Raw genomic sequence first — 17504 nt, 5'->3', positions numbered from 1 at the left:
AGATTAAGCCCCAGCGAAGGTGTTGAAGTCTGGCAGATCAGCCAAACCTACAAAGTGGTCTCAGAACAGAGGCCGTTCAGAGATGTAGAGTCCGTGCATGAACGCTAATTCCAGAACATTAAACTTACCGTGTTGAATGGATTTCTGGATGTTTCTCTGTGGAAGTCTTGGAATAGTCCTCCCTTCCTTATCTTGAGCCAAGGAAACTCTGAACCAGAACAATTCGGTTTCAATTTGTGGAAAAACTATACTTAATGAGCCAAACACCACGTGGAGAGTTTTGTAGGGGCGGGAGAAAGGGGCATTTTCATCACTGTTGTGTGTTAGTTACTAAAATATCTGGATTTCTAGTTAAATATTCTGAGATGTATTTTCAAACTTTGTTTCTGAGGCGTATTTGCAAGCTTCATTTTAAAGTCTGAGAACCCAAAGAATGAAACTTGCTTTCGTGTCATAGTATTGTGTTATATGTTAAGCATTTGGAAGGGACCCCAGTGAGGCCTCAGGAAGCAGTTACTGCCTCTCTTATCGTCCTGAAGGCAATTTGTTTTAAAGCTGATAATCCCTAGGGCTGTGAGAATGTCCCACATCTGCCCTGAATTGAAAACAGATTCCCATTTAGAGCCTTACATCAGTGCTGTGGATTCACGCGATCTGAGTCAGAGAGGAAGTCAGAGACCATTTGAACGTATGGCCAGCAGCTCCCTTCATGGAGGAACAACATTACAGGGTACGTAGGCTGTCTGTTTTCAAATTTTAAGACTGCTTTTACGTGTCCTTCTGACATTTAGACTGGTATATTCAGGAAGGATCTATTGTGGGAAACAGGTATAAAGTAACTGTCAGTATCCAGGGGTTTTCAGTGCTACCGATGCATTCATCAAAATTCCGAGAGGGCTAGGCAGTGTCGGTATTGGAATTCCTTCACCAGGATTTGCCATTTTTCTGACTTACCAATTCATTATATAAGATATATTTATATAATTATGTAGCTATTTATTTTCCCTCAAGACTTTAAAAAAGGTTTTGTAAGCCAAGAAAAGTTTTTCCTGTTAAAGACCAGAGCTTTTCCAGCCTCTGCTTATCTCTGAAATTTTTTTTAAAGATTTGCACACACGCTAAGAATGAAGGATGTAATGATGTACTTCACATTGCAATCCCCACGGGGTGGAGACCAGACGATTAACCATTTCGCATCTATTATTCTATACTGAAGGAGTTTTCTTCTCGGCTTGCTGAGCAACTGTGTTTCCGTCTTCTTCTTCTCTGGGGAACCGGTATTCTATAGATAGTGAGGTTCTTTTTCTTTTAATTAAAAAGGGCTTTCACTTTGGGCCAAACGTGGGGGCTCATGCCTGCAATCCCAGAACTTCAGGAGGCCAAGGCAGGCAGGTTCCTTGAGCCCAGTAATTGGAGACCAGCCTGGGCAACATGACGAAACACTGTCTCTACAAAAATTAGCTAGGCATGGTGGCATGTGACTGTAGTCTCAGCTACTTGGGAGGCTGAGGCAGGAGGATCGCTTGGCCCAGGAGTTCAGGGCTGCAGTAAACGATGATCGCACCACTGCACTCTAGCCTGGGTAACAGTGAGATCTTGTCTCTTTTTTTCTTCTTCTTTTTTTAATTTTTTTTTTTAAGAGTCAGGGTCTTGCTTTGTTGCCCAGGATGTCTTGAACTCCTGGGATCAAGCAATCTTCCTGCCTAGGCCTTCCAAAGTGCTGGAATTTCAGGCATGAGCCACCCAGCTGATCTTGTCTTTTTTTTTTTTTTTTTTTTGAGATGGAGTCTCCCTCTGTCACCCAGGCTGGAGTGCTGTGGTGCAATCTCAGCTCACTGCAACCTCCACCTCTTGGGTTCAAGCAATTCTCTTGCCTTGGCCTCCTGAGTAGCTGTGATTACAGTCACCCACCCACATGCCCAGCTAATTTTTGTATTTTTCATAGAGACAGGGTTTTACCATGTTGACCAGGCTGGTCTTGAACTCCTGACCCCAGGTGATCTGCCTGCCTCGGCCTCCCAAAGTGCTGGGATTACAAGTGTGAGCCGCCATGCCCAGCCTGACCCTATCTCTTAAAAAAAAAAATAGATTTGTTCATGAAAAATAATTCAAGAGAAGAGTACAGAGATCACAAAGTAGGGTCTGAGAGCCAACAGCTAGATGCCTGGGTGCTGAGCCGCAGCCTGGACTGAGGGCCCTTCCTGTCCCTTCTCAGCTTCTAGCCTGGGCTTTGGTGAGTTGAGTCCTCTCAGGTGGGCTTCTGGAAGGCTATTTTGCTCACTATTGTCTCTGAGGAGCTGAGACCAGTGCCCAGTATTGTCAGTGCCCAGTCAATACTTGTTGAATGAAAGTAGAATTAGCGGTTGGGCACGGTGACTCACACCTGTAATCCCAGCACTTTGGGAAGCCGAGGTGGATGGATCACCTGAGGTCAGGAGTTCAAGGCCAGCCTGACCAACCTGGAGAAAACCATTCTCTACTAAAAGTACAAAATTAGCAGGGCATGGTGGCATATGCCTATAATCAATCCCAGCTACTCAGGAGGCTGAGGCAGGAGAATCGCTTGAACCCAGGAGGCGGAAGTTGCAGTGAGCTGAAATCGCAACCTTGCACTCCAGACTGGGCGACAAGAGCGAAACTTCATCTTAAAAAAAAAAAGAAAGAAAGAAAGTTGAATTAGGGAAGGGAGCCCTAGAAGAAATGTCAGTTTGAGCTTTTAAGCTAGTGAGGCTTTGCTTGGGCACGTTTCTCCCATCTTCTTGGTAGGATTGCCACCAGAGGAGAGACTAGGTCATTGAGAGAACAGTGCTGACTGCCAGTCAAAGCAACTAGGTGTGACACGTACAACTCCACGGTCATGGGATGAACAAAGTAAAAAGTATCTGAAATATGAGTTGTGAGAGGTAACAGTCGTGCCCTAGAGGGTGTTCAGGAGTCCAGGGGAGGCTGGTAGACGGGAGAAAGTGAACAGACACGGCTGGCCGGTTCTCCCTTCAACTCGGGGCAGATGGGCTCGTCAAGAATGTTCCAACAGAACAAAGCCTGCTCTTGTTACTTGCGCTTCCCCTGGTTTGAGAAACAATACGTTCAGAGCAGCCCAGTTGGCAGGTAACGTTTTCAGTCCGAATGCCAGAACTCGGGTCCCTTTTGACTGGTTGCCCACAGTTCTTTAAAGAGGGAAGGGTTTTCAGGTGCCAAAATTCGACGGCAAACTGTGCCATGGGACCATGCCCTCTTAATCCCAGCGAGACAAAGGCTTTCTTTTAGAAAAGGAAGCAAGCACTTTGGGTTTTTGTGCTGAGGATGCAAAAAGACGTATTGATCAACTCAGACAGAAAGGGGAATTATCAGGCTTAGGAACGTCATATCTGTCCTAAGGAGAAAAGCGAATGGCCTTGAAATCTATGGAAACAGTTCCAGTTCAGACAAGCTTGCTTTTTGGGAGGTGATTGTATATATATCTTAATTTAACTAACCTAGTTAATCTACCTGATTAAGTGATCAATCTCAGAAGTTTGGGGAGAAAACAAAATCAGTGTGGCAGAGACTTCCACAGTGATACCTGAATTATAAATGTAACTACTGTTACCTCAAGGGAAATCTAGATCCAAAATGTCTCTGCCTCTTTTCCAGTAACAAACCCACCATATCTTCATTTAGTGCAATATCCTCTTGCTCTGCCCCTCCTGTAATTTACAGCCCCATATTTGGATGCCAGAGATTCGATGACCTACCACCAAGGCACCAATGGGGGGTGCCATCATGCCAATTCACAGAACTCCTGGCTCTTCAGAACTTTTGTAAGCCATTATTTAGAATTCAGGACACATTATTCCCCAGAAACAAGGTTAGGCTCCCAGCTCTACTCCTGAATGCAAATTTATCCTAAAATACAGAGAATTTGCTACAAGCATCTGGAAAAGGGAAGAAACAACTTCCAGCATATTGTTTAATGGCCTCGGAGAACACGTTTTACAATGAACGGTAATAACGCTCTCGAGAGCATTTTTAATATCCTTGAGAGTTCATTCTTGGCCCTGGACATCATTTGTTTCTTGGTCTGGACCTTAACCACCTATCCTAGGTGCTTTGTCTCCTGCTGCTTCCTTGAATGGTACCCTAGGCTGAAGTCCAAGCAAATTATTTGCATGTACTTTTCCACTTGTGGTTTCTTTTGCCTAGTCCTCTTCTAATTCCTGGCAAACTCTTGATCAGCTCAAACATTCACACAGTTAATACTCCTCTGTGCTGCCCTGGTCAAACTCCCACCTCTCTACTCCCTTGGCCACAAACCCCTCTGAGAAAATTTTGCAGACAACTTCAGGTGTTTCCTCCACTGACCTTCCAAAATTCCAAGGACCCCAGTTTAAAAAGCTGCCCTAGGAAATATTAGAAATTCCCCCTCCCTACCTCTCTTACATTTCCATAAGATATTATAAGTACCACTTTGTACTTGCATTAATTATATTATATTGCAATTCTTTTAGGGGGCGGGGTCTCACTCTGTCACCCAAGCTGGAGAGCAGAGGCATGATCATGGCTCATTGCAGCCTTTAACTCCTGAGCTCAAGCAGTCCTCCCATGTAGCAGAGACTACCGGCATGCATCATCACACCCAGCTAATTTTTTATTGTTTGTAGAGACAGGGTTTCACGTGTTGCCCAGGCTGGTCTCAAACTCCCGAACTTAAGCAATCCTCCCGCCTCAGCCTCCCAAAGTGTTGGGATTTCAGGTGAATCACTGTGCCCAGCCTACTTCTACTTTTATGTGTGGGAGGAATTATGGGTAGCGGGAAGAGACTGAAGCTTAGAGTTAGAATGTGTAGGTTCCAACTCTGGCTCTCTGCTTTCCAGTTGGGTGGCCTTGGATAAGTTAATTCTCTTTCTATTTTGGCTTTTCTTCCTTTGTAAAATGAGAGTGATACCTGCCTTTAAGGAGTTGTTGTAAGGGATTACATAATAATCCATTGAAAAACCCTAGCCTAGGGCTTAAGCCATACAAAGTGAAAGATAAATGTTAAGAAAATATAAATCTAAATCTGAAATGGCGGTCACAGAACTCTAAAGCCAGAAGGAACTTGCGTCTCTTCTGTCCAGCCTTGGACTTTCTCCTTTTGTGACTCACCCCCTTCAGTTTGAGACAGCATATCAATAGCCCGGTGTTACCTTTTTACAGCCACTTCTCAGATCACTTACGTGACTAAAATAAAATAAAACCTAGCTGGGCGAGGTGGCTCATGCTTGTAATCCCAGCACTTTGGGAGGCCAAGGTGGGTAGATCACAAGGTCAGGAGTTCAAGACCAGCCTGGCCAACATGGGTGAAACCCTACACTAAAAATACAAAAATTAGCTGGGCGTGGTTTCACGTGCCTGTAGTCCCAGCCACTTGGGAGGTTAAGGCAGGAGAATCGCTTGAACCCAGGAAACAAAGGTTGCAGTGAGCCAAGATTGCGCCGTTGCACTCCAGCCTGGGCGACAGAATGAGACTCCGTCTCAAAAAGAAAAACAAAACAAAATAAAATAAAACTTAGAAGAGTAAAAGAAAGGAGGAACAGTATCCAGGCGATTTGTAAGTGTGAGAAAGAAAAAGTAAGCTGGGATGGAGGAGAGGAACCAAGTTCACACAAAGGAAAGAGGGAGAGGATGATGAGAAAGCTGAGAGCAGGTAGTAGCAAAGGGAAAGGCGGAGAAGAGAAACTGCACCGTTGGGTACATCCAGGATCGCAGAAGAAGCAATTGTTCCTTTAAATATATACACCTGGGAGTGCACTCCTGTGCATTTTTTACTCAAGAAATGCCTTGTGTAGTTCCGAGTACTTCACATAAATAATCACGGTAGCCTAACACGGTGGTTTGTACCTGTCATACAAGCTACTTGAGAGGCCAAGGCAGGAGGATCACTTGAAGCCAGGAGTTAGAGACAAACCTGGGCAACATAGCAAGACCCCATCTCTAAAAAATAATAATGGGCCGGGCGTAGTGGCTCACGCCTGTGATCCCAGCACTTTGGGAGGCCGAGGCAGGTAGATTACCTAAGGTCAGGAGTTCAAGACCAGTCTGACCAACATGGTGAAATGCTGTCTTAAAAAAAATAAATAAATAAAAATAAAAAATAAAAAAAAATAATGATGATAGTTATACGTTGCTAAAACTTACATACAATTTACCATATGCCAGGCACTGTTCTAACTCTTTAGACATATTAACTCATTTAATCCTCACAGTAACACTGTGTGATAGATGCATAAAAATTCCCATTTTACTGATAAGGAAAGGAGACACACAAATAGTCCCATAACTAGGATATATAGGAGCCAGTATTTGAACCCAGAGAGTCTGGCCCCTGAGCCTTGCACTCTTAATCAAAATGACAACCATCACACAGAAATGCACCTGCAGCTGAAGTGGCTCCTGGCATGGGTCAGGTGGCCAATGTGGCCGCTACAGTCAACAGCACAGTAAAGTCTAGCCTGGTTGACATCCCCACCGATATACTTTCCAAAATACCACACTAACACCTGAGAAGCTAGATTGGTAGAATTGTATGGCATGGAGGGACATTGGGTTCACTGTGCTCAGACCAGCCAGCTGCTTCTGCTGAGAGTGTCAGGAAAAGCTGGACCCAGGGGCACTGGTCAGACTCCCTGGGGACAGACACAGGGCAGAGGTGAGATGATCTCAGCTCCCATAAAACACTGTAGCGTCAGAAGGACATCATCCTCATTCCAGATAACGTCCAGGAAATTCTACAGAAATTCTTTCTGAAAGTTTGCAGGCATTATTATGTTGACACTCCAGTAGTTTTCCAAATACGAAAATAAAGACACTTGTGCTTTATTTTGAAGAACCATCTATTTTGACCTTTTAAAAGCGACAAAATATGCAGGTTTGTTTTGTTTCATTTTTGAGGCGGAGTTTTGCTCTTGTCAACCAGGCTGGAGTGCAATGGTGCAATCTCAGCTCACTGCAACCTCCACCTCCCAGGTTCAAGTGATTCTCCTGCCTCAGCCTCCTAAATAGCTGGGATTACAGGCATGTACCACCAAGCCTGGCTAATTTTTTGTATTTTTAATAGAGACAGGATTTCATCATGTTGGCCAGGCTGGTCTTGAACTCCTGACCTCAGGTTATCCACCCACCTTGTCCTCCAAAAGTGCTGGGATTACAGGCATGAGCCACTGTGCTCGACCAAAATATCCAGTTTGTGTGTACTCCGTTTATGTTTCCTAGATTGGATTTAACAGATTCATGTTCTTAAACAACTCCGTTACTCTTATACTGAACCCTGAGTTCCTACCTCTCCCTCAAATTGCTTTCAGCAATTTGATTTTATTTTCTCATGTCAAAAATAGAGACTTGTTCAAATAGTTAACATAATTAACAAATTTTAAAATCCTGATCCAAGGGTGTGTTGGGCAGGCAGGAGTAATGTAAGTTCTCCCTTTTTCTATCTGTTTGAATGATTATGAGCATTTGTGCAATAAATAAAATCACTATGCCAATGCTTCAGGGTTATACAATTCGCTGCCTATTTTAGTCATGCTCATTTTCAGTCATTCACATGTCCCACTGATGTTGGAGGGCATGGTTTATGGATGAACAGGAGGTAAGAATGTTTGAAAGGTTGCCAAGTTTTCTCTGCCCCTAGTACATCTACTCAGCAACCTACCAGACTACCTTCCTTCTGACTCAGGGGGACATGAAAATAGCATTTGATACCTAGGATGGTAAAAATCAGAAATCAGGAGCTCCAGCCTCCTCCTCGATGGCTGACAGTGCGGAGGGGAAGGGAAAGGAAAGGAAAGGAATGAAGGAAGGGAGAGGCTTACTAAACATCTGCCTACATCTTGGTCTCCATTGTTTTCTCATTACAACCTAGCTGGGGAACATCTTACCTAAAAACCCATTCGTTCGAAATTCTGTCTCCTTTGGAGCATTTTTATGTCTTTTCACATGTCCTGGAAAGAAGTACTGAATTAAATTTAATTTTAATTTTAATTTAATTTACTTTTAAATTTAATTTAAATTCTGAATAAACGGCCTTACATAATAAACTGACTAAAAAGAGCTTAACCATGCAAAAGTAGGTTAAATAGAACAAGGAAAGGCACTTTCAAGTATGCAAAACAATCCTATCATTAGAAAAAAAAAAATTCTGGGCTCACTTCAGCAGCACATATACTAAAATTGGAACAATACAGAGAATGCTAGCATGGCCCCTGTGCAAGGATGATGTGCAAATTTGTGAAATGGCCCATATTTTTAAAAAAGCAGTCAATAAAAAAAATCTGCAAGTTCAATAAATATGTAATATAAATACTAAATAAAGTTAGGTAATGCCCTTGGAGGAACGAATTTTTTTCATCATTGAACTGCTCTCAAATGCCAAGAAAATATAGAACACTAAAATGAAACCTGGACTCTCAAAGGTCTAGACGCTGAATTTTAAGCAAACTCTTCATTGAGCAAATGAATCTTTTTTTTTTTTTTTTTTTTAATGGAGACGAAGTCTCGTGCAGTTACCCAGGCTGGAGTGCAGTGGTGCAATCTCAGCTCACTGCAACCTCCGCCTCCCGAGTTCAAGCAATTCTCCTACCTCAGCCTCCCGAGTAGCTGGGACTACAGGTGCATGCTGCCACGCCCAGCTAATTTTTTATATTTTAGTAGAGACAGGGTTTTAACGTGTTGCCCAGGCTGGTCTCAAACTCCTGGGCTCAGGCAATCCGCCTGCCTTGGCCTCTCAAAGTGCTAGGATTACAGGTGTGAGCCACCGCACCCTGGCCAAGCAAATGAATCTTTAAGAAACTGGTTTTAGCTTTGCGCCGTGGCAGTATCGTAGCCAGTGAGGTTTATCCGAGGCGCAATTATTGCTAATTGAAAACTTTTCCCAATATCCCGCCATGACGGCTTGAAATAAAGTCGGCATTGGCAATTTTTGACAGTCTCTGTGGAGACTGAATTAAAAAAAATAAAAAAAAAGAAAGAAACTGGTTTTAGGCCAATTGGCTACTCGACAGGGCCATTGTGGGGACAGCATAAGATTTAATGAATGTAAATCTCTCAGCCTAGTGCCTAGCACATAGTGGACACTCACTCAATAATATTTTGTTGAATAAATGTTCAGTCACTTAGCCAAACCAACTCAGCTATCCTGTTGGGTTCTGGTTGCCAAAGGGTAGTATGGGTTATCATCATGGGTAATTCCTAGATTACACAAAAACGATTCCTAGAAAGACCAGTCCCCTGGCAAACAAAAATCCCAGAATGCAGGGATTTGCTTTCTAACCTTTTACAAAAGGGTTAATTAGAGTTACAACTGAGTTGCTCTGAGAATTAAATGAAATTATGTTCATCTATCCATCCATTCATTCATCCTTTTAAAAAATATTGATTGTCGGGAGCAGTGGCTCATGCCTATAATCCCAGCACTTGGAAGGCTGAGGCAGGCAGATCACTTGATGCCTGGAGTTTGAGACCAGCTTGGTCAACATGGTGAAACCCTATCTCTACCAAAAATACAAAAATTAGCTGGGCGTGGTGGTGCACGTCTGTATTCCCAGCTACTTGGGAGGCTGAGACAGAAGAATTGATTGAACCTGGGAGGCAGAGGCTGCAGTGACCCAAGATTGTGCCACTGCACTCCAGCCTGGGTGACAGTGAGACTGTCTTGAAAAAAAAAATTCCCACCCCTGCAACATTCCCCCCTCCAACATTCCCCCTGACATTCCCCCCCACACACACACATTTTCCCCTCAACATTAAAAGAAAAAAAAAAAAAGAAAAGAAAAGATTGTGTATTTTCAGCACTGCAAGGATTGTTCTTGTGCTTGGTTGATGGTGGTGATCAGACCAGCCAAGGTCTCAGCCCCCATGGAACTTACATACCCCTATGAAGCACTTGACATGCAATCCTGCCGTCACCTAGCACTGGGACCCGCCTCTGGGTGGTTGCCCTGGAAAGAGCAGCCAGCTTGGAAGTCAGACTGATGCCCACTGCAGGCCAACCTCCACCACTTGACAGCTATTCACCTGTCAGAGTTCAGTGTCCTGGGAAAAGCTTCTGAGCAGCAGTCCTGGCCCGCAAATGGATATAATAACGCTCGCCTTGCAGGGAGTCTGTGAAGGTGAAATGAGACATACTGAGTAGAAAGTACAATACGTGGCACATACCAGGTGCTCGATCTTGGTAGTCCTTTATTACCTTGATGAACAAATAGATCAAAAGAGGATCAATAAAGAGGATGTGAAGACCCCACAGGGGTGAGCCACCACACCCATCCCTAGGATCGCTTGAGCCCAAGAGTTTGAGATCAGCCAGGAAATAGAGAGACCCCCGTCTCTACCAAAAGAAGAAAGAAAAAATTAGCTGAGTGTGGTTGCACATGCCCATAGTCCCGGCTACGCGGGAGGCTGTGGCAGGAGACTTGCTTGAGCCTGGGTGGTCGAGGCCAGGGTGAGCCATGATGGCACCACTGCACTCCAGCCTGCGTGACAGAGTGAGACCTTGTTTCACAACAACAACAACAACAAAAGGGACAGAGAGAGAAAGAGAAAAAGACCTAGCACCAGCACAGAGAATAAGGCACATCATTGTGAACTTTCAGAGCAGTGGGGTTAAATAGGAGAGTCTTTTGTTTTGTTTTGTTTGAGACAGTCTCGCTCTGTCACCCAGGCTGGAGTGCAGTGTCATGATCTCGGCTCACTGCACCTCTGCCTCCTGGGTTCAAGCAATTCTCGTGCTTCAGCATCCCAAGTAGCTGGAATTACAGGCATGCACCACCATGCCCGGCTAATTATTTGTATTTTTAGCAGAGACCAGGTTTTGCCATGTTGGCCAGGCTGGTCTGGATCTCCTCACCTCAAGTGATCCACCTGCCTCGGCCTCCCAAAGTTCTGGGATTACAGGCGTGAGCCACCATGCCTGGCTGGCATGCACTGACTTTTCTTTTTCTTTTTTTTTTGAGACAAAGTCTCGATCTGTCACCCAGGCTGGAGTACGGTGGCACTATCTTGGTTCACTGCAACCTCTGCCTCCCGTGTTCAAGAGATTCTCTTGCCTCAGCCTCCTGAGTATCTGGGACTACAGGCGCCTGCCACCACGCCCGGCTGATTTTTGTATTTTTAGTAGAGACAGGGTTTCACCATATTAGCCAGGCTGGTCTCGAACTTCTAACCTTGTGATCCATCCACCTTGGCCTCCCAAAATGCTGGGATTATAGGCGTGAGCCACTGCACCTGGCCAGCATTGACTTTTCAATAGGAACACTAGCATCCAGGAAACAACAGCCTGGAGATTCTGAGGGCAAATGATTTCTGACCTAGAACCCTCAGTTAAGGGTCAGATGGGCTAGAAACATAGAAGGAGTCAAAGCATTTACATCACCTACATCCCTGTGCCGCAAGCTCCTGGGGATGTGCTCCACTAAACAGGGAATGAGCAAAGGAATGAGCAAAGCACAACCAAGTCAGACAGGGCTCCCGGAGGCATGTTTCAAAGAAGGAAGAAACTGGACCGACTCATGAGCCTGAGGACTTCATCCTCCCGTGGAGTGTGTCATGGTTCTGTCAGAGTTTGGACCAGAATAATGGATGGGGACATAGAGAAGTGAGCAAATTTTAAAAAGAAAACAAGAAGTCACCGGGTGTGGTGGCTCATGCCTGTAATCCCAACAATTTGGGAGGCCGAGGTGGGCGGATCACCTGAGGTCGGGAATTCGAGACCTGCCTGACCAACGTGAAGAAACCCTGTCTCTACTAAAAATACAAAATTAGCCAAGTGTGGTGGAGCATGCCTGTAATCCCAGTTACTTGGAAGGCTGAGGCAGGAGAATCACTTGAACCCAGGAGGCAGAGGTTGCGGTGAGCTGAGATTGTACCACTGCACTCCAGCCTGCTGACAAGAGTGAAACTCCGTCAAAGAAAAGAAGAGGAGAAGAAGGGAGGGGAGATGAAGGGAGGGGAGGGGAGGGGAGAAGAAAGGAGTGGAGAGGCAGGAAGGCAGGAAACAGAAAGAAAAGAAAGGACGGGAGGGAGGGAAGGAAGGAAGGAAGGAAGGAAAAGGAAATGTGAGTATAGTACACAATCATGTCAGCAGTGATCTAAATGAAGCCATAAATAAGAATGTAACTGTCATGGCCACTGAGGTGAACCAGGAAGATCTCCTTTCAAAGAACAATCTTGAGGGACGTATTCCCACTTCAGCATCCCTGGCTGTCTTAGTGGAAAGGTCCCCTCCCCTGGGCTGCTGTCAGCCAATGGCTGAGCAGGGCAGGAAGACTGGCGTGGCCATTGCTGTTCACTGCAGGACTTCTCCAGTGGGCACTCTGTACTCTGGGTCTCCCCATGGACCTGATGGTGAATTTCTCAGGACTACACTGAAGCCTGAAGCTCTCCGACTCGACCTCCTCCCTTGCTGCTCTCCTTCTCAGGCTCCATCCTTTACAGGCATCCTGCCCAGGAGATATTCTGTATTTCTAATTCTGTCTTGGGAAATCAAACTGTCAGAGGATGGAACTAACACAATCACTATATTAGGAGAAGAGAAGAAGGAAAACTGGGGGTTAGAGGCAGAAAGCAGTGTTGGGTTCTTTTAGTTTAGATGTAATATCCCTTCACCAATCTACAGCCCAACCCTAGCCCCTCTTCCCAAACTCACTCCTCCCTGTTAGAACTTGGCTGAAGCCACTGGTTCTAAGTGTAGCTCATTTCTCTGCCAGAGAAGACACCCTAAAGGTGTATCCAGAGAGCACCTGAAGAATACACTCATGTATCCCAAGGAGGAGACAAAGTGATCCCAAGCCAACTGCTTCCCAACTTTATCTGGGGACTCCTTGCCAGAAAGCTTATGATGTGTTTATGGTGAAGTGAGGATTTGCTTCTTTTTTCTTCAGAGAGGTCAGCAGCTGGTCAAACTAGTCAAACACTGTCCTCCCACATGGCTAAGTGCACTGAATGAAGAGGACGGGGACAAAGAGCAGAAAGAGATGATTGCAAGGCAGCTCCCTCCTCCTCCCCTCCCCCACCTCCCCTGCAGCTGCGACCACTGCTCTGCGGCCACTTGGGTCTTGAGACAGCTGCCCCAGAGGCCCCCAGACTCCTGCTGCATACCTTCCTTCCAGAGCAGTCAGGCTGGGTGGAATGCAGGCAGGGAGGTAGCAGGTGTGTGCATGAGTATGCCTGTGTGTGTGCACAGGACAGAAACCACACAGCACATCGTCATAGGAAGAAGAAGAGTATTCCGGCTGGACTCAGTGGCTCCCACCTGTAATCCCAGCACTTTGGGAGGCCAAGGCAGGTGGATCACGAGATCAGGAGATTGAGACTATCTGGCTAACACAGCGAAACCCCATCTCTACTAAATACAAAATATTAGCCGGGCATGGTGGCACATGCCTGTAATCCCAGCTACTCAGGAAGCTGAGGCAGGAGAATTCCTTGAACTGGAGAAGCAGAGGTTCAGCGAGCCAAGATCGAGATGCTGCACTGCAGCCTGGGTGACAGACCAAGACTCCATCTCAAAATTAAAAAAAAAAAAAAGTATTCCCCACTTGGTGTGTCTGTCCACCTGGCTTTCATATTAAGCCAGTGAAGAGCTTTCCTCATCTACTTCTGGTCTTGCAATAGATGGAGCAATACAGGAGCACACTGAATTGCGTGGGGGGATATATCATATCTATGTAATTTTTTTTTGAAGTGCAGTAACCAGAAGGAGCCAGAAATTCCAAAATGCCTGCCCTTAAACCTGTGAGGTAGCTATAATCTGTTAGCAAGAATAGCATATCATCCACTTCAGGCTAAGGACAAAATCATTCCAATGACCAATATAGGAACTACCAGAAGAATTTTGATGACAAGAACCAATAGGCAGGCTAAATTTTATAACTTTTTTATTATACGAAAGTAATACATGGCCAGGCAAGGTGGCTCATGCCTGTAATATCAGTAACTTAGAAGGCCAAGGTGAGCAGATCATCTGGGGTCAGGAGATCAGCCTGGTCAACATTGTGAAACCCTGTCTCTACTAAAAATATAAAAATTAGTTAAGTGTGGTGGCGCACGCCTTTAGTCCCAGCTACTCAGGAGGCTGAGGCATGAGAATCTCTTGAACTCAGAAGGTGGAGTTTGCAATGAGTTGAGATCGTGACATTGCACTCCGGCCTGGGTGACAGAGTGAGGCTCCATCTCAAAAATAAATAAATAAATAAATAAGTAATACATTCTCTACTGTATAAAAATTAAAATTTATAAGCAAGGATAAAATAACCATAATTGCATAACCTAACCCAGAGGCACCCATTACTTTGTTTCCTTTTAGTCTTGTTTCAAAGTATTTTCCAGAGCTTTGAAATCTTATACATAATTTCATATCCTGATTTTCCACTTAAAATTTTATCAAATGAGTTTCCTTGAACCATTACAAACTCTTGTTTTGAAGTTTGTATAATATTCCAACTCATAGAAGTAGCATAATTTGCCCAACCATTCTTCGTTGGACCTTTAATGTTATTTCAAGATTTTCAAATATAAACAAATGCTATAATGAGCTTTTAGTGTATAAATCTTTGTCCTCACTTCTGATAATTTTCTCCAGTAGAGTCCCAATAGAAATGGCGCTCCTCAGCCAAAGGGTGTGAACATTTTTAAGGCCAAGTAAATCTTTTTAAAGACAGATTTTTAAAAGTTTGTTTAATATTCAATACTTCTTCAAACAAAATGAACAAACCAACAAGTGCGTGCCCATTACCCATTATCCAGCTTCAGAAAACATCTTACCTCCACAGCTAATGCCACTCCGTATCTCTCCCATATCCACGCCCCCCTCTCAATGCCAAAGGTAGCCATTTTTCTGCACTTTGGTTCTTTGGATTATTTAAAGGTGCAGAACTTCAAGGATATATGGTCTTCCTGTTTTGTTTTGTTTTGTTTTTGAGATGGAGTTTCGCTTTTGTTACCCAGGCTGGAGTGCAATGGCGCGATCTCGGCTCACCGCAACCTCAGCCTCCTGGGTTCAGGCAATTCTCCCGCCTCAGCCTCCTGAGTAGCTGGGATTACAGGCACGCGCCACCATGCCCAGCTAATTTTTTAGTAGAGACGGGGTTTCACCATGTTGACCAGGATGGTCTCGATCTCTTGACCTCGTGATCCACCCGCCTCGGCCTCCCAAAGTGCTAGGATTACAGGCGTGAGCCACCGCACCCGGCCCTGGTCTTCCTGTTACAGAATAAGAGAGAACAAGAGAGAGGGAGGGAGGGTTCCGACAGAAGTGTTGAGCCCCACAGGAAGACGTAGGTTTGAGGTAGCGCTGCCTGCACTGGAGTCCAGCCTCCAATACTTGCCAACTCTGACTCTAGAAAAGTTGCCTTGCCATTTCCAAAGTCCTGTTTGTTTACCTGGAAAAGAGGTTCTATCTCCTCGCTGTGGTTGTGGCATGGTTTGGCCAAGATAAGCATCTAGCGTCCTCCAAGGATAGCATATTGCTTAACAGAGCGGCCTCTGGCGATGGGGGCCCCAGGCAATGCCACTTTCTAGGATAGCAGCCAGAGAACACTTTGTAGGTTTTGTTGGGGGCGCAGTAGTGATGCTGCCCTCGCTGTTTTTCCCAGAACAGTGAGAGGCCGTGTTTCCGTTTGGCTGGTTGGTTGGTTTGTTCTTGTTGCTGTTTGTTTTCCTCTCTCTTTTCTGCAGTTTTCCTTGAGTTCTAAAACAGACATTCATCAGATGTCTGAGTAGTTTTCTTACAGATAATTCCAGTAGTAGATGTTTTCCCCTTTTTTTACTTTTCAAGTGAAAGTGAAATTATCTGAGCATATATCAGTCCTGCAACCCTGGACTTACCTCCTTATGTTCTTACCAAATGAGCAAAGAAGCACCAACAGTTTTCAGTGCAAACACGTAATTAAGGTAGTCAGATGTCTGGGTTACGGACTTGGTGCTCTACAAGAGGAGGTGCCTCAGATTCTGTTTGTATTACTGAGGTCTCAGGTTGCTTGCATGGGTTGGAAATTGCAGGGATTATAAGCATTAAAAATTGAAGTTTACTTCTATAAGGAACTTTAGCAATAATCTAGTGATAGTCAATGGACGTTAACTTTCTTTTATTAGGAACATCCCCCAAATTATGATTCTATTCTAAAGAATGTACCTTTCTCTAAAAAGTGCCCACATGCACGTCTACATAAAATCTTTACAAACATCAGGGGATTTGAGATCTCCCTGAAGCGGATTCATGGACCCTCCATTAAGAGTTCTGTATTAGATCACGGCACTGCACTCCAGCCTGGGCAACATAGAAGACTTTGTCTCTAAAAAATCAAATCAAATAATTTTTAAAAGAATTTCATTATCCAGGCTATCCAGGCATGGTGATGGGCACCTGTAGTCCCAGTTACTCAGGAGGCTGAGGCAGAAGAATCACTTGAACCTGGGAGGCGGAGGTTGCAGTGAGCCAAGATGGTGCCACTGCACTCCAGCCTGGGCGACAGAGCTTTAAAAAAAAAAAAAGAATTCTGTATTAGTTTGCCTAAGGCTGCCATAACAGAGAATCACAAACTGGGGTGGTGGAGAGGGAGCTTAAACAGCAGAAATTAATTTTCTCACTGTCTCAGAGGCTTGAAGTCAGATATCCAAGTGTCAGCGATGAAGGCATCAGCAGGACTGATGCCTCCAGAGACCTCTCTCCTTGGCTTGAGGCTCACTGTCTTCTTCCAGTGTCTTCCCATGGCTGTCTCTGTGTGTGTCTGTGTCCTAACCCTCTCTTCTAGAATGACACCAGTCACACTGAATTAGAGCCCACCGTAGTGACTCATTTTAATGTAATTACCTATTTAAAAACCCTGTCTCCAATCACAGTCATATTCTCAAGTCCTGGGGATTAGGGTTTCAACATATAAATTTGGGGGGATGGAACACAAATCAACCCATAACAAATCTCTAAAAGCTAGTTAGGGAACTGCAACCCAGAGCGGTCCAGAGATTCGACCACAGGCACATGAGTGTTTAGCAGCAGAGGCAGAACCACAGCCCAGGGGTCCCATCACCCAGGCTTCCATATCACCTATCACCTTGTGCCTTCTCCATGTGCTTTGGCAGACCACGGCATGCTGTTCCAGGATCCTATGGGGTGGAGTCGAGGGTCTGACTTGAGGGCTGAGACGTGGGTGGAGGTGCTGTTCTTGCCCCGGGTCTCTGATGGCATCAGGAGGAGACTTCAGCTCCAGGATGCTCTCCTTCCTCCAGATGCTTGGGCAATTCCCAGGACAATACCGAAGAAGTCAGCTCCTAATGACGGCTTCTTGAGGATCAGTGGGGCAAATATGGGGTGCTGATGTGATCCAGTGTGATCTTTCCTCTATCAGCAGGATTCACGGTCCTCTGGACCAATAATCCCTACGACTTGGGAAATTAAGGATTTTACTAACAAATACTTAGAATCTGTCGGCATGTCAACATCAAGTGTTCTTCAGTCTTGGTGTCCAGCGGCCCCTGCTCTCTCTCCTTCTAGGTGT

The 17504-nt window shown here is 45.0% G+C and overlaps 1 protein-coding gene and 2 non-coding genes across 3 annotated transcripts in view; all 3 read left to right on the top strand.

Annotated features, from left to right (window-relative positions):
* Nucleotides 1-648: 648 nt before the first annotated feature.
* Nucleotides 649-17504, top strand: part of SASH1 (SAM and SH3 domain containing 1) — a 278424-nt gene continuing 261568 nt past the window's right edge. The window contains exon 1 of the mRNA XM_064360587.1: nt 649-730. Within this exon, the coding sequence (XP_064216657.1) occupies nt 710-730 (21 nt within the window). The 5' untranslated portion in view covers nt 649-709. The remainder of the gene's footprint in view (nt 731-17504) is intronic.
* LOC135268507 (U6 spliceosomal RNA) lies at nt 8158-8264 on the top strand. Its single transcript, XR_010336821.1, has one exon. It is a non-coding gene; the product is annotated as a U6 spliceosomal RNA (small nuclear RNA).
* LOC135268432 (U4 spliceosomal RNA) lies at nt 8814-8954 on the top strand. The gene has a single exon (XR_010336761.1). It is a non-coding gene; the product is annotated as a U4 spliceosomal RNA (small nuclear RNA).

This window comes from Aotus nancymaae, unplaced genomic scaffold (assembly GCF_030222135.1).
Source record: "Aotus nancymaae isolate 86718 unplaced genomic scaffold, 86718_ANA_hifiasm-v0.15.2.pri h1tg000040l, whole genome shotgun sequence".
NCBI classification, from domain to species: Eukaryota; Metazoa; Chordata; class Mammalia; order Primates; family Aotidae; genus Aotus; species Aotus nancymaae.
This window is presented reverse-complemented; position numbering and strand designations above follow the sequence as displayed.